Source organism: Monodon monoceros, unplaced genomic scaffold (genome assembly GCF_005190385.1).
Source record: "Monodon monoceros isolate NGI ecotype Baffin Bay Population unplaced genomic scaffold, NGI_Narwhal_1 Super_Scaffold_7, whole genome shotgun sequence".
NCBI classification, from domain to species: domain Eukaryota; kingdom Metazoa; phylum Chordata; class Mammalia; order Artiodactyla; family Monodontidae; genus Monodon; species Monodon monoceros.
In genome coordinates, this window is record NW_021703784.1 from 95,634,666 (window position 1) to 95,662,116 (window position 27,451).

General features: G+C 53.3%; 2 protein-coding genes across 12 annotated transcripts; one reads left to right on the top strand and one right to left on the bottom strand.

Moving 5' to 3' along the window:
- Positions 1-974: 974 nt before the first annotated feature.
- Positions 975-25,876, bottom strand: SLC43A1 (solute carrier family 43 member 1). Of its 11 annotated transcripts, none has more exons than XM_029207570.1 (15): positions 25,627-25,876; positions 24,178-24,344; positions 15,346-15,523; positions 15,166-15,221; positions 14,960-15,036; positions 12,521-12,613; positions 10,776-10,909; positions 9,405-9,625; positions 7,793-7,939; positions 7,662-7,697; positions 7,307-7,424; positions 4,671-4,812; positions 2,401-2,524; positions 1,779-1,952; positions 975-1,331 (listed from the first exon to the last, which is right to left on the bottom strand). In XM_029207570.1, exons 2-15 carry the CDS (start codon positions 24,329-24,331, stop codon positions 1,198-1,200), a joined length of 1,788 nt encoding a protein of 595 aa, XP_029063403.1. In that variant the 5' UTR covers positions 24,332-24,344; positions 25,627-25,876; the 3' UTR covers positions 975-1,197. The 11 variants fall into 11 exon arrangements, with proteins under 11 accessions (XP_029063403.1, XP_029063406.1, XP_029063404.1 ...); XM_029207573.1 differs by lacking the exon at positions 25,627-25,876 and adding an exon at positions 4,351-4,424 and having other exon boundaries at positions 1,816-1,952; positions 24,178-24,794; XM_029207571.1 differs by lacking the exon at positions 25,627-25,876 and adding an exon at positions 4,351-4,424 and having other exon boundaries at positions 24,178-24,793.
- On the top strand, positions 24,408-27,203 carry LOC114887608 (collagen alpha-1(XII) chain-like). The gene is made up of 4 exons (XM_029209395.1): positions 24,408-24,689; positions 24,898-25,245; positions 25,383-25,940; positions 27,012-27,203. The coding sequence occupies exons 1-4, from the start codon at positions 24,408-24,410 to the stop codon at positions 27,096-27,098; spliced, it is 1,275 nt and encodes a 424-aa protein (XP_029065228.1). The 3' UTR covers positions 27,099-27,203.
- Positions 27,204-27,451: the final 248 nt, after the last annotated feature.

Genomic DNA, 27,451 nt, shown 5'->3' on the forward strand with positions numbered 1-27,451 from the left:
GGCAGATCCTCAACAAATGTTAGTGGTCTCTCCCTGCCCCATCCCTCCATTCTGTGACTTTAAGGTTTATGTCCCAGGACAGAAAGAGATGTAGGAGTGGGATAAATAAGGTATAGCTTCCTGGAAGGTCCCTTGTTCTCAAAGACAGTGTCTTCCCTTGATGCAGGTAATTTTAAAGCCTCACTTTATTGCTAAAAGTAAATATGAATATAGCATAAAATGAAGCTCAAAATTTGCATGAAGTTTTATGATAAAACACTATAAAGAATGTTACTTGTGACAGACCTCCCTCCAGGGATCCCTGGATAGGAAAGTTTGAGAGGCATTCCTTAGCATTCTCTCCAAAGCATCCTGCCCTTATCCCCTGTAGGGAGAAAGGCCAACCTCCCGGATGTACCCCAAACCCTGAGAAGTGGCGGGCAGGAGCAGAGGGCAGGATCTGGACTCCCTCCAGACACTAAGGGCAGGGTATGGTTGAGAACAGGGAGGTGAGCCAGACAGCCACAGGTAGACAGGCTGGCACTTCAGGTGTCCTACTTAACGCCCAGCTGAGCCTGGCTGAGGACGAGGGATGGGGTGTGGGAAGACACCCCCTTCCCCCAAGACACAGGCAGGTACACACCAGCCAGCCTCTCACTTCGCTTTTTATTTCCTCTAAGATCTGCAAGCAGCAGCAGCAGCAGGGAGGGAACCCACCCTCCAGCCTCGGGAAGGGGCTTACCGCCCACGTGGCAGCATTCAGGACACAGCCAGCACCTCAGGCCCCTTTCCTCTGAGGGGCAGGGATTTTCATACCCACATGCACACACACATGCCTGCTCACTCTGGACACTGCACGGCTGAGATCTTAGGGGTCACCTGTTCACTGATCCCACAAGCCCCCAGGAGGCAGCAGCAGGCAGACCCCTAGGCCCAGAGAAAGGGCAGGGCTGCACCCTGGTCTCCTCCAATCCCAGGAGCAAGAAAGTCTGATCCTAGCACGGGGGACATCTTCAGTCAACGGAGCACTGCTTTGGGGATTTTTTTTTTCCTTTTTAACAAGTCCCTACAAAAATAGAACTTCTCTTGGTATTTATAGGTCCCCGGCGCCTGGCTCTGTGCGGAGGTTACAGGTAGAAAAGCCACGAGGCATTCCCTTTGGCTGCTCAGGCCTTGACTGCCTGTCACCCAGGCCCCTCAGAGGCCTAGGCAGTCACCTCAGGGCTGCCAAGCACCTTCAGGGGGCCCTCCCAGCGGGTGATGTACTCCCTCTGGAGCCTGGTGCGATAGTAGAAGAGGCAGCAAGGTAGCAGGAATCCCAGCAGTGAGAACAGCAGGAGGCCCAGATTCACCTTTAGGGCAAAGAGAGAGAGAGAGAAAAGCGAGTCAAGTGGGTACCTGTTCACCCTCATGACCCTCAGGGATCCTCCTTAGCCTCCCACAGGGAGGAGAAGGCAGCCATTTTTAGTCCAGGTCCTGGGCCAGAATGATAGACAGACCCAGTACTTGCTGTGTGCAATCACTCTCCACCAGCATCTCACTGAATGCTCGGCGGCCTTATAAAGTGTCAGAGCCTGGTTTGAACCCCAGCTAATGCTGGTGCCCAAATGATCTGGTGCCGTCTGGGCAGCCTGGGCTGGGAACCTCGACCTTTGAGGGCGTTGGCAATGGGATCCCATTGGGAGTGGTGCTCCCAGGCGGTTAACAGCACTGGGGTGCCTCCTGGGATAGAAGGCCTGGGTCCGAGCCCACCTCCTGCGGGCTCGGATGCAGTGCACATCCCACCCTGCGTTACTCACGGTGTGGCTCTGGGCAAGTCATTCTAATCCGACGCACCTCCTTCTCTGGGCCATTGTGGCAACGAGCAGTACAAAACACACGGTGCGCTCGGCACCCGGTGAGCACTTGGGAAATGGCAGCTGTCGTTTCGTCACCATTGTGGGGAGTGGGTGGGCCCTCGAGGCAGGTATCAGCTTTAGGGAGGTGAGGTCAGTTCGATGTAAAGAAAAGCCTTTCCAACAAGACCCACAGCTGCCTCCTTGTACAGGACCGGCACCCCATCGCCGCGGGCGTTTGACTAAGAGGGTCTGGAGGAGCCCCTTTCTAGGGGCTCTGGAGAGAAGATCCCTGCATCGGGTGGAACTGGACTGGATCAGGACTGGGTCACTGTACAAATCACCTGGGAGCTGCCTGGGCCCAGGCCGAGAGATGCTGATTCAGTAGGCTGGGGAATCTGTGGGCGGGTGTGATGGACAGCCAGCTTGGGAGCCCCCTGATTAGAGACCTCCAAGGTGCCTCCTGGCTGAGATAAGAGCGAGGGATCCCATCACATACAAGAGCCCCCATCCTCAACTCCTTGGGTGTACCCAGGAAGGAGGATCCTGTTGCCCCCATGCCACCCCCCCCACCCCGACTCCTCACCCAGAAGGGCTCTCCTTTCAAGGGTCCCACCATGGCCATGAAAAGCGGCTGCTGGAGCAGGGCAAACACAGCACTGATGAGGGATTGCAGGCCCGTCAGTGTCCCGAAGTGGTTGGACGGGTACCTGTCAATGAGAGGAGGGAGGGCGCATCGTGAGGGGCGTGGTCCTCTCCAGCCCCACCCTTTGTCCTGTCCCTCCCTAGATATCACTCTTTGTTAGCCAGGCAGGGCAGAGCTTAAGAGTTCAGGTTCTCTGCACGTGCCCTGGCCTCGAGGGTGTACGCTGTGACTTCACGGCTACTGAGCTGGGTTCTGACACCTACTGTCTGTGTGATAACAGCAAGTTACTCAACCTCTCTGAGCCTCACTTTCTTCCCTAAAAACAGGGATAGCACTAACCTCACTGGGCTGTTTGTTTATTCTTTTAACACATATTTATTGAGCTCCTATGACGTGCCAGGTACTGTTCTAGGTAGATGGAGATACAGCAATGAACCAAACAGATAGGGAGGTGGCATTCTGGCGACGGGTGGGGGGTTGGGGGGCGGCACGTAGGTGGTTGTCACACAACAAGCAAGAGAAATGCACCGTTGGGACTTCCCTGGTGGTCCAGTGGTTAGGGCTCTGTGCTTCAACTGCAGGGGGCACGGGTTCGATCCCTGATCTGGGAACTAAGATCCCACATGCCGGGCGTGGCCAAAAAAACAAAACAAAACAAAAACGCACAGTGTGTTAGAAAGTGGTAAGTGCTATGGAGAGAAGTTCAGCAGAGAGAAGGGGGTGAGGGTATCTAGGGGGTTGCGACTGTAGACAGGATGGCTGGCAGAGGCCACTGAGACAAGGACAGCTGGAGAAAGGCCTGGAGAAGGTGAGACGGCTGGGAGCCTTGTGGATATCTGGAGGAAGCACATGCCAGGAAGACGGGACAGCAAGTCCAAGGGCCCTGAGGAGGGAACACACATAGGGTTTCTGTGGCATGAGGCAGCCATGTGGGAAAAGCAGGTGAGCGAGGTGGGGAGGTGAAGGAAGAGGTCCCTGGGGGGTGGGGGGCGGACCCTGTAGGGCCTTTTAAGCCATAATGAAGCCTCTGGCTTCTTCTCTACGTGAGATAAGACGGGCAGTTGTGGAGTGACGTGAAGAGACTTATGTCCTAACAGGTGTCTCCAGCTCCTGTGTTAAAAATACGGAGGGAAAGCAAAGGCGGACGCAGGGACGGTCAGGAGGCAGCGGCAGTGGCAGTAATCCAAGCCAGGGGGTGGCACCGCTGGAGATGCTCGGAAGGGCTGGGTTTGGAGGCTGTGGAATGTGGAGCGGGCAGGCTCGCTGGTGGACTGGATATGGGCTGTGAGGAGTAAGGGCGTGAAAGCAAGGACGACTCCAAGGTCCGGCTGGGGCTGCCCTCTGAGGTCTGAATGAGGGCGTGGGGTCAGCATCTCATGCCACGCCCACGATGGAGTCATAAGCGCTCCAGGACAGTTACAATTTTGTCACCGCTCTTTTACTCCATCACACACTGGGGAGACCCTCAGCCGTGGAAACCAGGAGGAAAAGGGAACAGGGAACAGGGCCAGGGGGGTGGGGCAGGGGAGGGGGTTGTTCGACATGAAGCAGGGAAGTCAGGAAGCAAGCGAGACTGCTGTCTGGAGGTTTCGACAGAGCTGGCACGGGGAGAGAGGCCACTCCAGGGGCCGCTCCCGAGAGCAGACATAGGACCCAAGTGTCATGCAGCCAAGGATCTCAGCTGCCCCTAAGGGAAGACGTTCTGACAGTGGGGTCATCCCGCAGTGGGGCGGGCTGCCTTTGAGGAAGGGAGCTCCCTGCCACTAGGAAGCTGGGGGGAGGGCAGCGAGCCAGGCAGCCTCCAGAGCCTCACCAGCCCCGACACAGCAGCAGCCCAGGGAGGCCGCGGAAGGGCGCGCTCAGGGGAGCCCGGGAGCCCAGCTGACTCACACTGCTGCGTAGAGGCCTCCACAGGCCGAGTGGTAGAAGCCTCGGACCATGGTGTGCAGGACAAAGGTCAAAAACTGAAACCAAAAAGAGAGCGGGGAGAACTGAAGAGCTGTGTGGACACAGGAGGGAGGGCGGTGACAGTGAGGAGCCTGCACGCGCCTGCCCCTCCCAACCCAACCTCCTACAAACACTTCCTGGACGGCCCAGAAGACAGACCCAGAGGATGGGGGCCCTGCTTCCTGGAAAGCACCTGCCGGGTGACGCATGCCCGGGGCGGCACTCTGCAGGGCAGGGAGAGCGGGGAGGATGGAAGTCGGTACCTGGAGGTGTAAGCTGTCGATGAGGCAGGTGATGCCGAAACCCACGAGCAGAAGGTTGGTCAGAGTGAAGGCGTTGATGGCATTGGTGAGCTTTTGGATCTTGCGGTAGCGTGGTCTGACGGACTTGGTGGCCACGCCGTCCCTGAGGAGAACAGGCCGTCACCGGCCGCTGCCCCGACCTCCTTGGCAGCCCTCCCCACCCCCTGGGTTCTCAGCCTGGTCCCTCCCCTTTCAGGGTAGCAGAAAAGGGAGAAAGTCATTCCTCCAGCCCTGTGTTTCTCAAAGCGTGGCTCCCCCAGCATCACCTGGAGCTTTTCTTTAAAATGCAGATTCCAGGGCCTTGCCCCAAACATCAGAATCTCGGGTGGTGGGCCCTGGAATCTGCATTTGGAAAACTACCTCCTATTTCGTAAGCACACTGAAGTCTGAGAATCGAGGATGGGAAGGAAGGTGGAGAATGGGGAGCTCTCACACCATCTCTCATCAGAAGCCCCCCAACAAAAGTGTCCCTGCCCACCAGCCTAGACAAAAGTAGATGACACTCTAGGGACAGCCGCTTGACCCCTGACTGCCCAGCAAGCCCCTCCCTCTAGCATAATCAAGGGCTCTGAGTCTGGCCCAAAGGAGAGGTCAGCAGGCTGAGACAGATGAAGACAGGCCGCCCCACCGGTCCGAGAGAAGGGCCCTGCTGATGGACCATGGCCGTCAGAACAGAGCGTAGAGGAGGAAGTCTGGGTACCAGGGCCAGGGTACCACTGGTGGGGAGGGAAGCCTCATCCTTAGTGACTTCTCTCCTAGTCTCCCTCTCCCATCCTCTCAGGACAAACAGGACTGTTTGGATCAACACAAAAAGAACACAAGCAGTCAGAAGACCTTCGTGCGAGACCCAGTGGTGTGGGACTTCCCTGGTGGCACAGTGGTTAAGAATCCGCCCGCCAATGCAGGGGACACGGGTTCGAGCCCTGGTCCGGGAAGATCCCACATGCTGCGGAGCAACTAAGCCCGTGCGCCACAACTGCTGAGCCTGCGCTCTAGAGCCCACGAGCCACAACTATTGAGCCCACATGCTGCAACTACTGAAGCCTGCGCACCTAGAGCCCGTGCTCCGCAACAAGAGAAGACACCGCAATGAGAAGCCCGCGCACCATGACGAACAGTAGCCCCCGCTCTCCGCAACTAGAGAAAGCCCGCGCGCAGCAACGGAGACCCAACACAGCCAAAAATAAATAAATAAATAAAATGTGGTGGGGAGAAAAAGACCCATTGGTGGTCTGCAGCCCACAGGACGGCCCCGATGATCCCCGCATCCTGCATTCACACCCTGGTACAGTCCCCTTCCACAAGGTTCCAGAGTTACTCTGTGTGCCTATAGAAGACAACCTCACTCGTGTATGTCACTTCTGAGATGACGTCATGAAAGACCTTGTTGCTTCTGTCCTGGTGTCCCTCCCTCAGCTGTCTTGCTCTGGGGCCAGCCAGCTGCCGTGTCATGAGCAGACTATAGAGAGGCCCAGGTGGGGAGGAACTGAACCTCCTCCAATGGGCACACGAGTGAGCTTAGGAGTGACTGTCCAACCCGTCAGTACTTCAGATGACTGCGGCCCTGGCCAACAGCTTGACCACAACCGTATGAGAGACCCTGCTATGGTCTGAATGTTTGTGTCCTCCACAAATTGTTATGTTGAAATCCTAATGCCCATGTGATGGTATTAAGAGGTAGGGCCAGGAATTCCCTGGCGGTCCAGTGGTTAAGACTCCAGGTTTCCATTGCAGGGGGCCCGGGTTCGATCCCTGGTCAGGGAACTAAGATCCCACAAGCCGCGTGGCAGGGCCAAAAGAAAACAACAACAACAAAAATAGAGGTAGAGGTAGGGCCTCCGGGATTTGACTTGTGCCCTTATAAAGAGGCCCCACAGAGCTCCCTAGGTCCTTCTATGTGAAGACACAACGAGAAGTCTTACACCCAGAAGAGGACCCTCTCCTGACCATGCTGGCACCCCGATCTCAGACTTCCAGCCTCCAGAACTGTGAGAAATAAATTTCCATTGATTATAAGCTACCCTGTCTGCGGTATTTTGTTATACCAGTCTGAACAGACTCAGACAGACTCTGAGACAAAACCACCCAGCTAAGTCATCCCCAGATTCCTGACTCTCAGAAACTATGAGATAATAAATGTTTGTTGTTTAAAGATGCCAAGTTTGGGGGTGATTTGTTATACAGCAATAGATAGACGTCTAATACACCAACTCTATCTCTTTCTAACCGTAAGAAGGCTTTAGAGCGTACTCTTTATAACAAAGGTTCTGGAACCTACTACTAAATGCTGTGTGATCTTGGGTAAGTTAGTTAACCTCTATGTATCTCAGCTCCTCACCTGTGAAACGAGGAGAATAATATAGGTACCTACCTCCGGGAGCTGGTGCAGGACTAAATAGGACAATGCAAGTGCCTAGTGCACAGTCAGCATTTGACGTCAGCTATACTTATTATCAAGCCAGCCAAGTCCCCTCCTAGTGTCAGTTTCCTCATCTGTAAAATGGGGATGTACCCCTTCTCTCCCAGGGCTCTTGGGAGAATGAAATAAGATGCTGGATGTGAAAGCACAAAGCTGTCACCACCCCTGGGCAGGTCACCTAGCAGTGGGGGTGTCCACGCAGTCCTTGATCCGCCAGTCCATGACGTAGCCAATGAGAGGGCAGGTGAGAAGGCACAACAGCTGCATGGCCCCAAAGACGGACGAGTAGAACTCAACTGGGCAGGGCAGGAAGAGAAGTGGGGTCAGGAGCTGACATGACAGATGCCAGCAGCCTAGTGGGCACTGTCACCCACGCCCAGCAGAGGAGAGAAAATGACAAAATCACCTTCTTTTCACCCCCAAATTCTTAGATCCCCAAAACGCCCAGGGTGACAAGGGTGGGTCCAGGCTCCCCCGACAGCAGGCAGTGGCGGGGTGGGTGTGGGCAAGGACCCGAGCTTTTGTCCCCCTACCTGTCTCTGTCACCCTTTGTTTCAGGTCGTCCGTCTCTGTTGGGGGTGGAGGGGGAAAGCCAGGGTGAGAGGAGCTCAGCCAGGGTGACCCCCTGCACCTCCAGCCCCCAGTGGGCTTGGCTGCACCTCACCATGCTCCTGGCCACCAGTCACGATGTACTCCAGCATCTTGTTCATAGCGGCCATGTAGAAGATGATCCGCAGCTGGGTCATGCCCATGGTGAGGAGGCTCCACAGGAATATGGGGGAGCAGAGGCTCTTGCGCAAGGGCACAGACTCTGGAGAGACAGCAGGAAGTGCCCCTGAGCCCCAGATCTTCCACTTGCCTCTGCGTGTCCCAGCTGATGCAGTTCTAGCAGAGGCTCTGACGCTATGACTTCGGCGAGGGATCAGTTTCTTCAAAAACGAGGGTTCAGCTTTACTGGGCTCCAAGTTCTTGCCCAGCTCTATCACTATCTCACTAGAGCATCTTCTTTTCTTTTTTGGCCACGCTGCATGGCTTGTGGGACCTTAGTTCCCCAGCCAGGAATCGAACCCGGGCCCTCAGCAGTGAAAGTGTGGAGTCCTAACCATGGGACCACCAGGGAATTCCCTCACTAGAACATTTTCAGGTGACCTCCAGGTGTGTACGGTAGGCTTGGCGTGGTAATAATAACTCGAGCTACTATTTATTAAGCACTTGCTATGTGTTGCACACTTGACAGGTATTATCCCATGTAATCAAATTGTACAACAACCCTATCTTCAGCACATTCTACAGATGGGGAGACCGCAGCTCAGAACGCTCAATGACTTGCCCGAGCTCATGGGGCTGGAAGGTGGGATGCAGGTGGGATGGACTCAGCTTACGCCTGTTAACAACTCTGCCATGGGAGGATCGGCAGTGGGGATCAGACTCATACCTTCACAGCATTTTCAGTTTGCAAAGAGCTTCCACGTCCCTGTCTTCATTCAATCCTCACAACTAACTTCCCCGTGAGGTGGGTGTTCTTACTGCTAGTTTAAGAGACAGGGAAGGGCTTCCCTGGTGGCGCAGTGGTGGAGAGTCCGCCTGCCGATGCAGGGGACACGGGTTCGTGCCCCGGTCCGGGGGGAATCCCACATGCCGCGGAGCGGCTGGGCCCGTGAGCCATGGCCGCTGAGCCTGCGCGTCCAGAGCCTGTGCTCCGCAACGGGAGAGGCCACAACAGTGAGAGGCCCGCGTACCGCAAAAAAAAAAAAGAGACAGGGAAAGTGAGAGCAGGGTTAAGTGATCTACCCAAGCCACATGGCCTGCAATTGGGAAGCAGGACTCAAAGCCTCATCTCCTGACGCCCAGGCCCATCGTCCTTCCACTAGTCACAGAGCTGTCACCTTGCAAAGTGGCCCAGGCAGAAGGCAGGTGCAGCTCCTCCTGTAGCCAGCAGGAGGCGCCAAGCAACCAGGTGTCAGAGGACCCAGCCTGGAGGCTGGCTCACCTGCAGTATCTGATGCAAGAGGCTTGGAGGTTGCAGGGAGCCCTGAGGAAACCAGCCCTCCCACAGGCCTGGGCACCCTGCCTCATTCTGGAAGCTGCCCCTCCCACATCCCAGAAATCCCGCCGAGTACCCGTGAATCTGAGCTTCCCAGAGTACCCTGGGACTTTGATTTGCCCCCATTCTAGAAACAGGGAGCAGGCCCACCTCTATGAGGGGGTGTGGTGAGAACTGAAGAGGAGAGAATGAGCACCTGGGCATGAGGAGCTCGCTACGCGCGAGGACCCACCCTCTCCGTGCCCCACGGCCGGCACCTTGACCAGCCACTCACTCTCCACAGACTTTTCTGAGATGTCACGAACGTCCTGAGACGAGATGAAGATGTCTGCCCCCTCCTCCAGGCTGGGGGCCTTCTGGCTCAGCCGCTGGCCCACGGTGGTCACATAGGTGTAGAAGCGGTCACCTGTCACCTTGTGATCCAGGGCCAGCCCTCTGAGCTTGATCTTCTCCCTGCCAGTAGCCAGGCCACAGCATGTGGGAACCAGCCACACAGAGCCCCCCTCCAACAGCCTGCCTCTAGGGGGTGCCAAGCCCCCCTTTAACCAGCACTGACAAGCTCCCAAGGGCAGGGCTTGTGTCTGTGTGTCTCAGAGCCCGGCCCAGGGGCCAGCTCAGCACACGCTAAGTGAGGGACGGATGCGCCGTTTTCCACTTGGGCTGTAGCCACGGAGGCAGCATTGAGAACCCAAACTCCGGGGTGGGGGGGCGGAGGGAGGGATAAACTAGGAGGTCAGGATTAACATATACACACTACTATATACGAAATAGATAACCAACAAGGACCCACTGTATAATACAGGGAGCTCTACTCAATATTTATAATAACCTATAAGGGAAAAGAATCTGAAAAAGTATACATATATATATATATATGAATCACTTTGCTGTACACCTGAAACTAACACAACATTATAAATCAACTATGCTTCAATAAATTAAAAAAAAAAAAAAGAACTCAGACTCTGGAGTTCTGATTCCAGCCTTAGATTCCCCCCTCCCCCCTTCAGTGGTACGACCTTAGGGAAGTCACTTTGTTCCCTGTGCCTTGTGCTATGAATGGAGTTAATAACAGAACCCACGTCACAGAGCTGACTGAGAATGAGCACTGAGCACAGTGCCTGGCACACAGGAGATGCTCCCTCAGCATCAGCTATTTGACTGGCACCCTAGGTGCCTGGTTGTGGGGCATCACTCCTGCCCCCTAACTGATTGGGGGGGGTAGGTAAAGTTGGCATTCAGGTTGCCCCACAAAGGGTGGGATTTCATTCCTCTGTTCCCCCCCTTTCTGGGTCCCCGTAGCACATGGCACTATTGCAACGGTCCCTCCTACTCTGATCCCATCCTCCAAACCTGGACAGAAGAAGACAGTCCCCATGTTTTGGCTGCCTGCTTTACGCCTGATCTACTCAGAACACCTGCAGGTGGGTGGGATCAGGCCCACGGTTCAGATGAGAAAGCAGAACTTGGAAAGCTCAGATGAGCGGCAAATCTTGGTTGCTCTGAGTCCACAGCTGCTTCTGTACATCATACCACCACACCCCGACCTCCAGATCTGCAGCGGGGGAGTCACCCTCCCACCCCACACACCCCGGTCACTCACTTGTAGTTGACTTCCTCCGGCGAGGGAAAGGCTTCACTCGGCCAGTTGAAGGCACAGTTCAGAAAGATGAGGCAGGCCAGGCTTGACCAGGTAAACATGATGATCATGAAGGACACGCCGGCATCATAGATCAGCTGTCGGGGGAGGGGACGGGCCATGGAGGAGGCTGCCCAGCCCCAGGCCCACGTCCTCCAGCTGGAGGTAGAACCCAGGCCCCAGAGGCCTTAGAGAAGGTCTCTTCTACCCCATTCCTTGTACCCAATTTGCAGACAAAGAAACCAAGACCAGAAGTTAAGAGCTGGATCTAGAAGCCCCACCATCCTCTTCCTTTCTCACCCCAGCCCCCCTCAAGAGGTGTGAAATAGTTCGCACATGGTACCGAAGGGGCCGGCCACAAGCTCAAAATGTCTTTGAAATCTCAATTATTATCTTAAAAAGACACACCAGTGTTGCCTTTGACTCCATACACGTTTTGTTTTCACATGAAAGTCATTTCATTTTATGTACGAGAGAGGACGATGAAAGCGCCTAACCGTGTTTTTCCTGCCCCTTCTGGGCACCCTCCCTGGGGGAAAGACAAACCCAGTCTGAGAAGCCTTATCTCACCTTGCACAGGTGTGACAACTGAAAGAGGAGGGGCGTGTGCAAGCACTCTGCCCACAGCCTCCCAACCCCGGGACAAGCAGGTTCTCTATCGATTGGGATTCTGTGCCAACGTTGCAACTGCTCTAGAGAGGAAGCCAGGTATGTAGAAATGTCCTGCCTGCCACCCTCTGCCTGGGATGGCTGCTGTCTCCCCTCCACTCAGGCTCCAAGCTCCAGTGCTGCCTGGGAAAACTGCTCCTCCTGGGCCGCAGGCTTTGGGGCTCTTTCTTCCCCGGGAGCAGGACAGAACTTCAAAGGGCCACACCCGCCAAGATCTGGTTCCTCAAATCCCACTGCCTTAGTCAAGGGAACGGGGACCCCCAGCTCCAGGCCTGCTCCTACCTGAACAATTGTTGGTCACCCCCATCAGTGTGCTCTCCACCTCCTCTGGCGATGGATGCCGAGCGAGTACCTTCTAAACCAATAAATTAACTGCCCAAGGCAGAATCTGAGGGGCATGGTGCGGCCCAGCTGGAAGGGTACTTTGATATCAGAGGGAGGAAAGAGGCCCCAAACTTGCCCAGAGCTAGAACTCAGGCCTTCCGGCTCTAGGTCCACCAGGCTGACCTGTCTAGGAGCTGGCCAGGCCTGAACTAGCTTGGTGACCTTGGACCCAAGTCATCCAGCTTCTTCAGGGCTGGGGAAGGAGATATGGCCTGAAAGGTGGGCTGAGGCCAAAGAGGCGAGGGCCTTGAAGGCATGTGAAGGGGTTGGACCTGATTCTGTAGGCGAAGCAGAGTGGGTGGATGAGCTAGTCCTCCAGCTAAGGTCATTCTGGAAGTCACGTGAATGGCAGCTTAGAGAGGGAAAAGCTTGGAGGCAGGGAGATCAGCTGAGAAAGCACTGGCCCAGGAGCGAGGATGAAGGCCTGGACAGAGCAGCAGAGAGGTCAGACCCACTGGTCCACAGCAGCACCTGGGCTCTTCCCATGATGCTGCAGTGCTTTGCCCTGCCGTGGTGGGAACTGACCTCCGCCTGGCAGGAAGTAGGTCACCAGATATCCTATGCGGCCAGCCCCACCCAGGTCTTGCGTCAAGGCAGAAGGAAGGCCAAGCGACCTCACTGCCCACCAGCTGCCCACTCCCCAGGCAGCTCCGTACCTTGATTCCCGGGTACGTGATGGCAGAAGAGGCATAGGAGCCGATCATGAGGGCCATGAAAGTGGAGCGCAGGTTCCCAAACATGTTGGGCAGCTGAGAGAGGAGAGCAGTGTCAGTGAGCAGGGAGACCCTGACACCTGCCCAGGGCTCCCCTTTCTCCGCCCGAGCAAGCTTGGAAGCTTCTAGCCCAGTAGTCCTCAACGTGAGCTCCAGGAACACCAGCCCCAGAGTCGCAACAGAAAAGTTCTAAGGCAAAATCAGGGTCGGAAACTGGGCTGTACTCCCCTCCCACACAAAGAAGTGCCCACAAAGAGAAGTTTTGTTTAACCCCATGGTTTCCCAAGTTACTTTTTTTTTTTTTTGCGGTATGTGGGCCTCTCACTGTTGTGGCCTCTCCCGTTGAGGAGCACAGGCTCCGGACGCGCAGGCCCAGCAGCCATGGCTCACGGGCCCAGCCGCTCCGCGGCATGTGGGATCTTCCCGGACCGGGGCACGAACCCGTGTCCCCTGCGTCGGCAGGCGGACTCTCAACCACTGCGCCACCAGGGAAGCCCCAAGTTACTTATTTATGGAAGCCCTTAATCATGACTCGCCTCTTAATAACCCATGGGTTAGGTGTTCAAGAAACACTAACCTACAGCAACTCCTCTGACAGATGAGAGCACTGAGGCCTGGAGCGGGAAAGGAACGTACTCAAGCTCACAGAGCACGTTACTGACTTTCTCCCCTGTCCTGGCCATCCGAGTTCTATCCCAGAACCCAAGGCTGTGACCATGGCTGGCTCTGTAACAGGATGGTGCCCCTTAACCTTCTCGGTGGCCCCAGAGGCCCCCAGTCCATGGTTCCTACTGAGCCAGGACAAGTAACAGGATGACTAGAGAGGTGAGGGTGGGAGTAGGGGGGAAACAGGGCCAGGCCAGGTGTCCAGAAGAGGCGGCTCTGACCCGCAGGGCAGACCCAGAATTCCTACCAGTAGAGAACTGACCGTGTGTTCTACTCACTGGCCTGAGCCGGGCCCTCAGGGGAGGGGAAAGCAAAGTCACCCAGCCCTTTGTGTGCTCCCACCTCTCCCTCCTCCCCCCAGTCCACAGATCCCACGGCTGGAAGCGTCTTAGATGCCATGCAAAGCTAAAACCCTCTCCACAGAGGGAAGAACGGGGCTCCAGAAGGGGATCTCAAATAGCTCTGGAGGGGAAGGCGAATAAACACGGAGAACTGACCCATCAACCTCGAAGCTGCTATGAAAAACAGCTGCGGCCGCCCTGACCCCCTGGCACCGTCTGTGCGAGGCGGGCCGCAAGGACGCCATGGAGAAGCGCTAGGGCCGGGGGAGCGGCGGGGGCCTTGGCGCCCCTCACTACCCCCCGCCAGGGTCCGAGAGCGCTGTCTCCGCCCAGCACGGCCCAGGCCGGCCTGGCTGGACCGGCAGGGCGCTGACCGTCCCGGCTCGGATCTGTCCTGGCCCGCGAGCACCTAGGCCCGGGGGCGGGACCGGAGCCGGGGGCGGGACCGGAGCCGGGTCCTGTCATTGGCTGGAGATTACGGTGGCGGAGCAGGGGGCGGGCTGCGGGCGGAGAGCCCCCTAGGCCCCAGGGCAGGGTTCAAGGTTAGGCCCCGGAGGGCAGGAGAGAGAAAGGCTTTAGGGCCTTGAGCCAGGGTGCGCAGCGTGGAGAAGGGGCTGCGGAGGGAGGCGGGGATGAAGCGATCCGCTTCCTTAGAAAGTTGTGAAATGTCCTGGGCTGGAATTAAAGGCAGTTGCTGGGCGAGGTGAAATTCAGCCAAAAAACACCCAGTTTGGCGGTCAGGCGGCCCTCCTCTGAGATAAACAGCCCGAGGCTGGCCGGCCAGGAGCCCCTCCTCCCACCACACACGCTGAAGCCTTTAACCCTTCTGCACTCACTCGCGTATACACTTAGAGCAACACACACCGAACACACATGGAAGAGGTCAAGCCCAGTGAAAAAGCCCTTTCTGTAGGCCAAGCGCAGTCAAGTGTCGGCAGTATTATATGGTTCAACCTAACACACTCACAAACACATCTACCTACCCATGGACAGCACCACATATACACGTGGCAAACACACGCCCACTGTCTCAAGCTGCCCACCGCCCTTACTTTCGCATTACCCAGTTTTATTCTTTCCAGCACTTACGACTAGGGATATCATTTATTAGTTCACTTGTTTTTAGGGTTGTCTGTTCCCCCAATTCCTGAATATAAGTTCCAGAAAGGTGAAGAAGTTGTCAGTTCTTTCTGTGCTGTGGCCCCAGGACAGAGTTCAACAGATGTATGGGCTTGGGACACACACACACACACACACACACACACACACACAGACACACACGTGCATTTGATCTGCGTCCACAGGCCCTTCTCCCACCCTCACCCTCACTCACTCCTGGGTGACCTGCTGCCGAATCGGGACCTGTCATACTCACTGTGAGTGAAGAGAATGTTAGGCAGATGCCACCAAAACCATTCAGGGACAGGGCCAGGAATATCAACGGAGACAGAACTGGGAAGCGGAGAGGGATGAATGAGGCACTGGGGAGCTGTGGGAGGCTAAAGGCAGGAGCTGGGGTAACACCCACCTTCATCCCACCCATTCTTTTCCTGTGGGGACACGAGAGGCCAGACATCTCACCTTTGGTGTCCCAAGAGGCCAGCGCCATGAGGGTGCAGGATGCAGCGAAGCAGGCGCTGTGGAGATGCAGGGGAAGGGGGAGGGGCTGAACACTCTGTGCCTCCCCTCCCCCTGCCGCACCAGTCCTGCCCTGCAGCTCCCCAAAGCCCCTTCCAGTTCCCCACAGCCCAGCCACCTCACCTGCCAATCAGCCGCATGGGCCGGGGCCCGAAGCGGTCCATGAGGATCCCCAGCGGCAGAGTGGTGGCACTGAGCACGAAGGAGCCGATGGTGAAGCCCAGGTTGAGCATCTCTTCCTGCTGGTTACAGCTCAGCCACTGGCGCTGCTCATCCTGGCTGGTGTTGGTAGTGTTCGCAGCTGAGGACGGGAAGGGAAAGGCAGCACGTGACGGCGGGAGCAGCTGGGCACAGGACAGAGGCCTGGGATCAGGGGTCCTGCACTCAAGTCGCATGCCTCTGCTTGGCTGCTAACCAGGTGACTTTGGAATTATGCCTACTCTGGTGGGGAAGGGGCTCCATAAACGGCAGCAATCAGTATCTGACCCAGGGAGAGTCATATACCCAACCTGAGGCCTCAACTAGCTCAAATGGAATCACGGACATCGAAGTATTTACCACATTGAAATATTCACTCAGTGTCCAAGCTTAAGGGGTTGAGGATCTCCAATAGGATCCACCCAATAGGATCCAATAGGAAGCACCCTCGAATCCAGGACAACATCAGTGGGTGATGCTCAAATGATGTAACAAGAATTCCCTTAAAACGTAGAGGACGCTTCCCCATACATGACGTTCTGATAAAATAAGAGCTACTATTCGTTGAGCATTTAACTGTGTTCTAGGCATGTTCTCAGCGGTCACTGTCTTAACTCACGACAGCCCCAGGAGTCAGCTAATAAAGTATCCCCACTCTCCAGATAACGAAACTGAGGCGCAGAATTAGGACCACGGCACTGCCCTCCGGTGCTCCTCTGCAAGTCCACCTCCCAGAAGACGCGTCCTCCAGGTAAAAGGCCAACTTGGAGTTGTGTCAAGTTAATGAAAAAGGCTGGTGGCGTGGGAAGGAGGCGGGTTTCATTTCACCCAATGCTCAGTGAGTCACGAGGTGGCGGCTCCCCTGCCTCCTACTTGTTACTTAGGCATCACTGCCAAGGGCAAAGTCAGGGTGCACCTGGAAGGTGGACAGACCAGGGTCTGAATTCCCACCACCATCCCTACTAGCTGTGCAACCTTGGACAAGTAACTTCCTCTCTTTGAGGTTCAGGCCCCTTGCCTGTAAAAAGGAGCAGAGAATGCCTAACCCAGGCTCCTTAGGAGATTCAGTTGGAGGAGCGTCCTGGCCCAGAGAGGGTGTCCTGAAACAGCTGATGAAGGGGTAGATGGTGGCCCCCCGGGGGAGCCACGGTGTGGCGAGCCTCTTCTCTCGGTGCCGGGGAACTCACGGTGAGAAAGACAGGAAGCTCTCAGCTCTCATGGGGCTTGTATTAGATAATAAACAAGGAAACAAATGGACACTGATATAAAGAGTCACAGGTGCTATGAAGAGAACAAAACAGGAAGATGTGATAGTGCTGAATGCTGGGAAGGGGAAGTATCTGCCCTCCGTGGTGACAGTGACCCCTGACTTCAGGTATCCAAAGGGCATGCAGACAGCAGAAAGCTGACATAAGGAAGAAGAGAATGGATTCTTTTCAAAGCATGAGTGCTGGCCAACCAGAGGAGAAAGCCCCTTGGGCAATGGGGTGCTCAAGTACCTGAAAGAAGGGGTTAGGGGTTTAAAGCACACAGCCTCTGGGGTTCAGGCTAGCCCCCCCCCCCAATTTAGTGATCTTCATCGTCACTGTTCATTTCTCCACCAGGTTTGTCCGCACCTGTTCATTCAATCTACATACACTTAAGCGACATCTACTGTACGACAGGCACTGTGTCGGGACAGTGGGTAAAGCAGGAGGAAGTGCAATGCTAATTTAGACCAGAGGCTACAAACAGGTGACCAGCAATGAACCCCACCCATATTTTGCTTGGCTTGCAAATTTTAATTGGGTGCCAGTTTAAAATCAGGAGTTATCACCTAAAAATCCAGAAGTCTGGCTTCTCTTTAGTAAGTCAGAAGATCTGGCCATCGCTGGAGCCGAGGAGAGACCACTCCTTTCCACCAGGGCTTGCCCTCTCTAAGTCACCCACGTCCTCACCTCTTCATGAGCTCTCAGACATCTGCCATCTTCTATCTGCCCTGATTGGCCCAATTATTATTAGGTTTTCTATTGAAGTATATTTGACACGCAATATATTAGTTTCATGTGTACAACATAGTAATTTGATGTTTGTATACATTACAAAATGATCACGACAGTAAGTCTAGTTACCACCTGTCACCAGATGTACTATTACTGACTGTATTCTCATATTGGACATTACCACCCAATTGTTATTAACTGCCTGGCCCCTGTTGGCATCTGAGTTTGCAGCCCCTGAATTAGACACGGTCCCTGCTCCTCAGTCTTTCACAATCAAATGACACTTTCCATCACTAGCCCTCAACTAATTAATACCTACTTTGTGCCACGCTTTTCCATATAGTATATCAATTAATCTTCACAACCCTACAAAGTGAGTGTAATGATCCCCATTTTATAGACGATGAAGCTCCAAGAAGCAAGGTACGTCACAGTGACACAACTTCTCACAGGCAGGCCTAGATTCACACTCAAGACCCTCTCCAAAGCCAACACTTCCCCGTTACCCCAATGGGCCCCTCTATCCTGAACAGGGCAGCTTAGTAAGTTTTCAAAGCCTGCGCTAGTGCTGGCGAGGAAATGTGTTCTTCTATTGGTGGAGAACTCCAGCCTAGTGTATGGCGAATAACCCAAGGTCAATTAATGCATTCACTTTTCTGGTTTAAATTGATCAGCCTCTTGTGAGTTTGACTAATAAGAGCTAGTTCCTAAGGCCTGATGACTCTGAGTGGTTGGATAAAGCCAGACTTCTTTTTTTTTTGCAATGTACTTTTTATTTTTTATTAATTTTTATTGGAGTATAGTTGATTTACAATGTTGTGTTAGTTTTTGCTGTACAGCAAAGTGAATCAGTTATACATATACATATATCCACTCTTTTTTAGATTCTTTTCCCGTATAGGTCATTACAGAGCATTGAGTAGCGTTCCTTGTGCTATACAGTAGGTTCTTATTAGTTATCTATTTTATTTTTTAATATTAATCATGTTTTTAATATTATGTTGAAATAATAATGTTTTGATATGTTGGATTAAATATGTTATGAAAAATTATTACAACTGTTTTTAATTACTTTTATTTTATTTACTTTTTCATATTTCTTCCCTTGTTTAATTTTTTAGAGTCTATTTCCTTTTCTCCCCCAAATTGAAAGAAACAGTTAATATCAATAGCTCTTGCTACTTCTGTTTTCTTTTGCATTTAAAAAAATTTTTTTATTGGAGTATAGTTGATTTACCATGTCACATTAGTCCTTATTAGTTATCTATTTTATATATAGTAGTGTGTATATGTCAATCCAAATTTCCCGATTTATCCCTCCCCCTCCCTTTCCCCCTCGGTAACCATAAGTTTGTTTTCTACATCTGTGACTCTACTTCTGTTTTGTAAATAAGTTCATTTGTACCTTTTTATAGATTAAGTCAGACTTCTGAACCAAGAGGGAAGCCAAGCCAGCATGCAAAGACCTCTGTCCATGTCCATTACAACAGGAGAGGTCTTTGACATCTAACCTCTCCCATTTTATAGACAGGTGAAGCATGGGGTGCACCAGGGAACACATATGCAGCAAGCTAGTGATAGAGGTGGGCTTAGAAGCCAGAGAAAATAGCGTTTCTCAAAGTGTGGTACGCACAGCATGTGCGCACTCAAGATGGGTTTAGAGGTACAGATGACCCTTGAACCTCAGGGGGTTAGGGGCCTCAACCCTTCCCCCGTGCTTTGGAAAATCCGCCTGTAATTTAGTCAGCCCTCCCTTTGTGGGGTCCCTCCGTATCTGCGTTTCTGCAGCCGCAGCTTCAACCAGCCACGGAGCGTGTAGTCCTGTACTATTTACTGTTGGGAAAAATCGTAAGCAGTTCAAACCCGTGTTCAAGGGTCAACTGTACAGGTAATGGTTTTTGATGTTTCATAGTTATTAGTTATTTGAATGTGTATCAAACACACATATACATATATGTATGTATTAGAAATATATACGTATGACGTATGTGTGTATGTGTGTCTGAGTAACATCAAACTCAAGGTTCCAAGAGTATTACGCATTTTTTTTTAAACAGGATCTTTAGTTTAATTTAATTAATTAGTTAATTATTTTTTGGCCACGCCGCACAGCTTTCAGGATCTTAGTTCCCCGACCAGGGAATGAACCCTCACCCCCTGCAGTGGAAGCGCAGAGTCCTAACCACTGGACCGCCAGGGAAGTCCCAAGAATATTACACTTTAAAATGAGGCTTTTTATTTTTTAAAAAGTGGATTGATTTAAAAGGAAGTATTAAGTAAATAATAGTACCTATGGCACACAGAAATGGTAAAATCATGAAGGTGAACTGCAAATGACTAGGTGTAGGAAACACAGGAGAGAGGATCATGGTTAAGCATTCTTCATGTCCAAATTCTGGCTCCACTAGCTGTGCTGCTGAAACTCAGAGGTTCTGCTATCCCTTCTGTGAAATGGGGATAGTGACTGCAGCCATGTAAAAGGTGGGCTCTAAGGACTGCTGCACACACACAGTACTCACAAAATGATCCCAGGTCTCTGAGTCCTTCCTCACCATCCCCCACCCTTGCCCCATCATTCATTCTCCTGCAGCTGACATAGCCACATTCACCACAACACCCGCAGAACTGGGCTCTGGCTACTTGTCTTCTCTGTGACGGGGCTCCCCCAGGGGAACTCTTAATCCTAAGGCCTCGGAGAAAGGTTCTGGGGCTGAATACTCACTCGGCTCCTTATTTATTAGCTGTGTGACCTTGGGGAAATTACTTAGCGTCTCTGAGCTTCAGCTTTCCCTTCTATAAAAAGAGTTGTTGTGAGGACTAAAGATCTAACTAGCAAATAGTCAATGCTTGATGAACTTTAGCTACTGTTTTCTTATTTTGGCACTTATGCTGGATATGCAGTTGTGTGTGAGAAGCTGAATTACCCCTGCCTACTTCTGAGTAAGAGTCCTCTTTAGCTTTGATGCCCCAACAGGTGGGTCAACCATCTACGCCAGGGTGTACCTCAAAAGAGGGAGAGCAGAAACCTGAGAAGACAGAGGGTGTGGCCAGGGAACCCCAAAGCCGACACTAATGAGCACCTCACTAATGAACTTGGGACTTCCCTGGTGGTCAGCGGTTAAGATGCCACGCTTCCATTGTAGGGGGCACAGGTTCAATCCCTGGTCATACAAAAATTAACTCCAAATGGATCAAAGGTTTAAATATAAGAGCTTAAACCTTAAAACTCTTAGAAGAAAACACAGGCATAAATCTTTGTGACCTTAGATTAGGCAATGGTTTCTTAAACATGACACCAAAACACAAACGGCAAAAGAAAAGACAGCTTGGACTTCACCAATATTAAAAACTTTTATGCTCCAGACCTAGAAAACAAACTTACGGTTACCAAAGGGTAAAGGAGGAGAGGGATAAATTAGAAGTTTAAGATTAGCAGATACAAACTACTAGAGATAAAACAGATAAACAATAAGGACCTACTGTATAGCACAGGGAACTATATTCAATATCCTGCAATGAACCATAATGGAAAAGAATATGAAAAAGAATATACATATATGTGTGTGTACATATATATATACACATATATATATATGAATCACTTTGCTGCACACCAGAAACTAACACAACATTGTAAATCAACTATACTTCAATTTTTAAAAAATAATCCAAAAAAAGAAAGAAACTTTTGTGCTCCAAAGGACACCATGAAGAATATGAAAAGACAACCCATGGTGGGAGAAAAATTTTCCAAAAACTATATCTGATAAGGGACTTGTATCTACAATACAAAGAACTCTTACAACTCAATAATAAAAATAACCCAATTTAAAAATGGGCAAAGGGGGCTTCCCTGGTGGCGCAGTGGTTGAGAGTCCGCCGCCGATGCAGGGGACACGGGTTCGTGCCCCGGTCTGGGAAGATCCCACATGCCGCGGAGCGGCTGGGCCAGTGAGCCATGGCCGCTGAGCCTGCGCGTCCGGAGCCTGTGCTCCGCAACGGGAGAGGCCACAACAGTGAGAGGCCCGCGTACCGCAAAAAAAAAAAAAAAGGGCAAAGGATCTGAATAGATATTTCTCCAAGGAAGAAATACCAATGGCCAATAAATACATGAAAAAGATGCTCACCATCATTTGCCACTAGGGAAATGCAAATCAAAGCCACAAAAATATAACACTTTATGTCCACGAGAAGGGCCGTAATAAAAAAGATAAACAATAACAAGTGTTGTCTAGACTGTGGAGAAACTGGAACCCTCCTACACTGCTGGTGGGAATGTAAAATGGCCCAGGCACTTTGGAAAACAGTCTAGCAGTTCCTCAAAATGTTAAACATAGACTTACCCTATGGCCCAGCAATTCCATATGGAAGGAAAGCATATGTCCACACAGAACTTGAACATGAGTGTTCACAGGAGCATTACTCATAATAGCCAAAAAGTGGAAACAACCCACATGTCTATCAACTGTCGAGTGCATAAATAAAATGTGGTAGCAAAGGACTTGGAAAGGAACCAAGGCTTGATACGTTTGCCAACATGAATGAACCTTTAAAACATCATGCTAAGTGACAAAAAGCCAGTTATAAAAGATCACCTATTATAAGATGCCATTTATATGAAATGTTCAGAATAGGCAAGTCTATTTGTGTCATAGGCAAACCTGTAACAGAAAGTAGATGATTGGCTGCCTAGTGCTTGAGGGTAAAAGAACAGGTTGGGGGAGAGGTACTGCTAGTGGGTCCAGGGTGACTTTTTGGGGTAGAGAAAATGTCCTAAAATTGGTTGTGGTGATGGTGGCACAACTCTGAATAAACTAAAAACCATTAATTTGTATACTTTAAATGGGTGAACTGTAACATATGTGACTTATATCTTAACCTAGCTCTTATCCATGTTTTTAAAAAGGTGGAAGGGTGGGCAGCAAAAGGGAAGGAGCTTTGGGGATGATGGAAATATTCTAAATATTGACTGTGGTGACGGTTCCCGAGGTGTGTAAATTTGTCAAACCTCATCAAGATGTGTGATGTAAATTAATCTTCAATAAAGTTGATTAAAAAAAGCAGGTGGGGCTGCCCTGGTGGCGCAGTGGTTGAGAGTTCGCCTGCCAATGCAGGGGACACGGGTTCATGCCCTGGTCTGGGGAGGATCCCACGTGCCACGGAGTGGCTGGGCCCGTGAGCCATGGCCGCTGAGCCTGCGCGTCCGGAGCCTGTGCTCTGCAACGGGAGAGGCCACAACAGTGAGAGGCCCGCGTACCTCAAAAAAAAAAAAACAGGTGGAGAAGGCAGGAAGAAGCCACCGGATGGGCAGCAGCAGGCATCAAGGCCAGCAAGTAGCAAAGGGCAGGTCTCTCCAGCCTCCAGGGTAAACAACTCAAAGGGGACCTGGACTCCTGGCCTCTATTGGCAAAGGGATCCCACACCCCTCTGTTTGGTTCTCTCAGCCACCCTGGAGCACCCAGCATTTCACCCCAAGCCAGCTCCTCCTGACCCAACCTGCCTCCCCTGGCCAGCTGCCAACTCTAATCTCCATCTCCTCAGGCTCCACAGCACCCTGTAATTGGGGCCAGGATATGCAAGTGCATCCTTGCATCCTTGGTGCCACCTGCTGCTTCCTTACAGATAAGGTTGGCGGGGGGTTGGAGCAGAGTGGGTGCTGCCCAGAGATCAAGAGCACCCCAGCTCCACCCCCCAAGGCAACGGTTTTCTCCCACAGCCAAGGAAGACGCCTGCAGGGAGTGGAGTTGAGGAGTTGGGAGAAGCTCGGAGAAGCCAGCAGAAGCCAGGAATGACCTAATATTGATCAAGCGCTGTTGACACTCAGCACAGATAACTTACTCTTTTTCCCATTTTGCAGGCCGGGCGACTGAAGCTCAATGTTTTAGGGAACTCGCCAATGTCACCCAGCTGCTAAAAGTGGTGGAAGCTGGGATTCTAACCCAAGCTGGCCTTCTTCCAAAGCCTGTTCCACAGCAAGGAGGTTGGAGGAAGAGGATAAGGGGGCGGGGGGGGGGGGCAAACTCCACATCCCTCGAGCTCCTTAGGCTGAGCTTGTCCGCACAGCTCTCTCCTTCCCAGAAAAGAAAGATACCTATCAGATCACGAGAGCCTCAAGTCCCAGACACTAGGAAGGGCGACTCCTTGCCTCCAGGCACCTGAAGACGGCAGGGATGTGGTTACTGCTCCCAAGGATTGTTAGAATTCTCACTCCTGCATCCACAGCCCCTGATTCAAAGCCAAGGTGACCAAAGTGGAAAACAGGGACCGTCCACAAGTGGGGGCCTGGAGGAAATGAGGCCATTAACTTTGTACAAATGGTTCCTTGAAGACCTGGGGGCTCAAGTGGCCTGGAAAAGGAGAAGCACACTGCCTCCCCCTCCCTTTACAATCAAATCCAGCTTGCAGGCTCTCGTTTGCCTCACTCAGCCTCACAATAGCCCTAGAAAGAAATCCCTCACCCAGCTAGTTGCTGCTGCACTTCTGGGAGTCGCCAACTTGCTCGAGACCTGAGGCTGCAAAGGGATCAGTCCCAGGATATGGACGCCCGCAGGACGCCTGGCGTTCAGTGAAAACTGGATTCGAAGAATGAGGTAGAGTGGGTCATTCTCTAGAGGAAGTTTGAAGAGGTCAAGAAGTGGGGCCGCCCAAACCCCTGCGGAGTGCTCGGTCTTGAGCAGCCCGGCTTTCTGTCTCCTTGGCCACCTGTCCTTTGCCGGCGACCACCTTCCCCCTCTGCTGCCCCTCCCGAGCCCCACCGGCCCCTTCTCGGGCATACCTGAACACATGCTGGAATAGAAGCCCTCGTTCTTGAGCATGATCAGCAGGGAGCTCCAGCCCAGGAGCACCGCGGAAAAGAAGAGGTTCTCCAGCACGGCCGTGCACGCCATCCACCAGCGCCTCCGGTACGCCTCCTCCAGCGTGGGGGCCATACTGGTCGCGAGCCTGCCCAGGAGCAGAGCACTGAGCGAAGGGCCCAGAGGACCGAGAGAAGCATCCTGTATCATGATGGCTCCCGAGACCCCTCGAGCCAGCCCGCAAGGGGGCCTTCATGGAGGCCCCATAGAGCCCTGGGCTTCCCAGCGGGTGCCGCCGAGCTGGCTCTGGGCGCACTGGCAGCGCCAGGGGCGCACGAGGCGCTGGGCTCCCGCCGTGTCACTATCAGAGACAAGAAAGGTCCTGTCTGTGCGCAACAGCTTCTTGGCGCGCTGCCGGGCTCTTCCACCCTGGCCAAGGCACGCAGAGCCCGGCTCCCGGAGACCAATCCCGCACTTCCCCAAGTCCCCAAAGGTCAGCAAGGGTCAGGGCGCGCTCTGAAGCAACCGCTGGCCAGTATCCGGCCTCCCGCTCCAGGAAGGACCCCCAGAAGCAAGCAGGGGGAGGAAGGGGAAGTCTGATGTTAGCTCAAGGACACCCTCCCCTCTTCCTGTTGCCCCTATAAGACCACTCCTCTTCTCTGGGGCCGGGCTTCAGCAAGCCCTCCCCCTTTCCGCACTAGGCGACCCAAGTCCCTACAGTCTCTCGGTCTAAGCCGACAGCTGCCACGTGGAAGGAGACCCAGGCAGGCCCTCCAGCGCCGCCGGCGCCACCCACTCACACGGGCACCCAGCTGCGAGCCGGGGAACATGCCCGCCCTCTCTCGCCCGGGGAGGGGGCTCGGGCACCCGCAGGAAGTCCGACGGCCGCTGACTTTATAAGAGCAGTGGCGGCGGAGGGGCTGGGGGGAGGGTGGGTTTACCGAAGAGAGAAGGAGCCCCAGCACCCACCCCCACCCCCTCCGCCTAGGCCACGGCCGCCGCCGCGGGAGGAGACGGGGCGCGGGCGGCGCGGGGGCGCAGAGCGGCCGGTGAGACCGAGAAAAGCAGGGAGGAGAGGGGACAGGAAGGGCAAGAGAGAAAGGGCGCGAGGGAGCGGAGCAAAGCACGAATGCCTTCGCCGGAGGGCCTCAGTACTCTCATCTGTGAAATGGGGCTTTGCATTTAGGAGTTCCCGCAGGTCCGTTCGAACTCCGACAAGAGTGTTTCTCTAAACGGAGGCAGTGCAGCAAGAGAGGGCGCCGAGGGCCCAGACCAAAGGGGAAGGAGGGACGCGCTTGGAGAGGCGGGACCCACGGGCTCAGGTAACGGGTCTTTCTTGGGGAGCCTGGAAGTGTCGGTGGGAGCCAGCCGGGTGACTCTCAGAGAACGTTCAGCCCGGGACCCGGACCCCAGCCGCACCCGCTGCTCACCTCTGATCCGGGGCAAACGCGCCTCCTGTAGCCGCCGACCGGTCGGGGAGCGGCGCGTGCACAATTTCGGCGTCCGGTGTCCGGCGGGCCCAGCTCGGAACCGCAGCGGCGCTCGGGGCTTCTCTGCGCGCCGGGTCTGGGCGGCCTCGGAGATTCTGCCGGACAGCCTGGTGTTCTCACCGCCTCGGTCCCATCGGAAGAAGTCGGGGAACGGGAACCCGGCGGGCGCCACCAATCCGCGAAATGAGGCTAGGACGAAGTGGATCGACGGAGTGAACAGTTGTACTTACAACCGGCCGGGGCTGCACCCCGAGGTAGGGGCGGGGGCTCCCTTCCCTAACCCTCCCCCTAGGTCGAGTTTCACGGGCACGTGACTCGTCCTCTGGTCCCCAGATACTCTCCCCGGCACACGCCCCTGCACCTAAAATGTCCACCCTTACTCCCTCCCCCTCCCCTCCCCCTCGGCCCCCCAGACAGAATCGGGGCAGCGCCCTCTGTATCCTTGGTCAAAACAAAGAACAACTCGGCTGGAGCAGACTGACCGCGATGCAGGGCAGCCTTGGGTGGGGTTTTGAACTGTGCACTTGGGAGTAGAGTTTTCCGAGAGGCAGAATGACCCGGGTTTCTCTGTGGAGTTAGATCAAGGTCTGAGAGTGGACTTGAAAACTGGCCTGGGTTATCCTGAGCAAGTTGCTTAACCTCTCTGAGCCTCGGTTCTCATAACAATAGTACCTACCTTACAGCAGTACCCACAATAGTACTGCCGAGAGGTGGGGGCTGGAATTGGGGGTTGTGAGGCAGGTAAAGTGCTCATCACAGCGCTTGGCACAAAGTAAGCATAATAAATGTTCACTGTTGTTGTTACTGCTGTCATTATTATTATTTTAGAAGATGTGGTGATGGGATGCTTCCAGCCACTTACTGATTCCTGGTAAATCTCTCAACTTCCCAGAGCCTCAGTTTCCTCATCTGTAAAATAGAGGGTGAGCTGTGGTGTGGATTAATGGGATGAGGTCAGGGGCAAATAAATACAGATGTGAGTTTATTAGTGTGTTGAGAGTGATATTCGTGATACTCACAAAGCTCTGTGGGCATGTGAGCAACTGCCCAGGAAGTTCCAGACCCCAGACAGGAGGGGCTCTCTGAACGGCTGAGCCATCTAGCCACGAGAGGCACTTACATTTGCCGAGTGGCTACTATATGCTGGGCACTTTCCAAACAAAAATTATCATTAAATCGTCCAAACATTACAGGCTCATCTAAACCTCAGAGCTTTTCACAGAGGGAGAAGACTGGAGGCTGGCAGCTGGAAAATGGTGGGTAGAAGCAGGATGCAAAGTCAGGTCTGTCTGGCTTTGAAAGTGTGGCCCTTTCCATTCCTCCAGGTCGGGAAGAAACAGCAAGAGCAAAGTCTTAGCAGCAGAAAATGCACAAGGAGTTCTCTCTGGCAGGAGCACAGTGTCAGGCTCTGATGCTTTCACTTCTCAAAATGAATTACTGGCTCCCAGAACTTCCACATCAAGGTCAAACTCCTTAGTTTCGCACAAGGGGCCCTAGAATAAGGACCCCCATGCTCAAGGCGGTCATGGATGGATCCCTTTGAGAATGCAATAAAGTTTTATGAGTCCATTCCCTATGAAAATGCCTGTGTGAACATGAACACACACATATATTTACATTTAATTTCCAAGGGTTTTGTGGAACCCCTCTACAGACTCTAGGGGTCCATGGGCCCCCGTGGCTGAAATGCTTGCCGCTCCTTATCTCCAGCCCACATTTTGATATTTTCCCCATGTGAACTGTCAGCTCCATGGGGGCAAGGGTC

Bases quoted from the DNA above. Each gene is read 5' to 3' on its own strand.
- SLC43A1 (XM_029207566.1), bottom strand. From the start codon at position 24,406: ATGATACAGGATGCTTCTCTCGGTCCTCTGGGCCCTTCGCTCAGTGCT. The intron at 15,222-15,345 runs GTGAGGTGGCTG...GCATCTCCACAG, and splicing joins CCCATGCGGCTGATTGGCAG to CGCCTGCTTCGCTGCATCCT. The intron at 1,332-1,778 runs GTGAGTAACGCA...TTTGCCCTAAAG, and splicing joins GACTTGCCCAGAGCCACACC to GTGAATCTGGGCCTCCTGCT.
- LOC114887608 (XM_029209395.1), top strand. From the start codon at position 24,408: ATGGCTCCCGAGACCCCTCGAGCCAGCCCGCAAGGGGGCCTTCATGGA. The intron at 24,690-24,897 runs GTCAGCAAGGGT...TTTCCGCACTAG, and splicing joins ACTTCCCCAAGTCCCCAAAG to GCGACCCAAGTCCCTACAGT. The intron at 25,941-27,011 runs GTAGGGGCGGGG...CCATTCCTCCAG, and splicing joins GGCCGGGGCTGCACCCCGAG to GTCGGGAAGAAACAGCAAGA.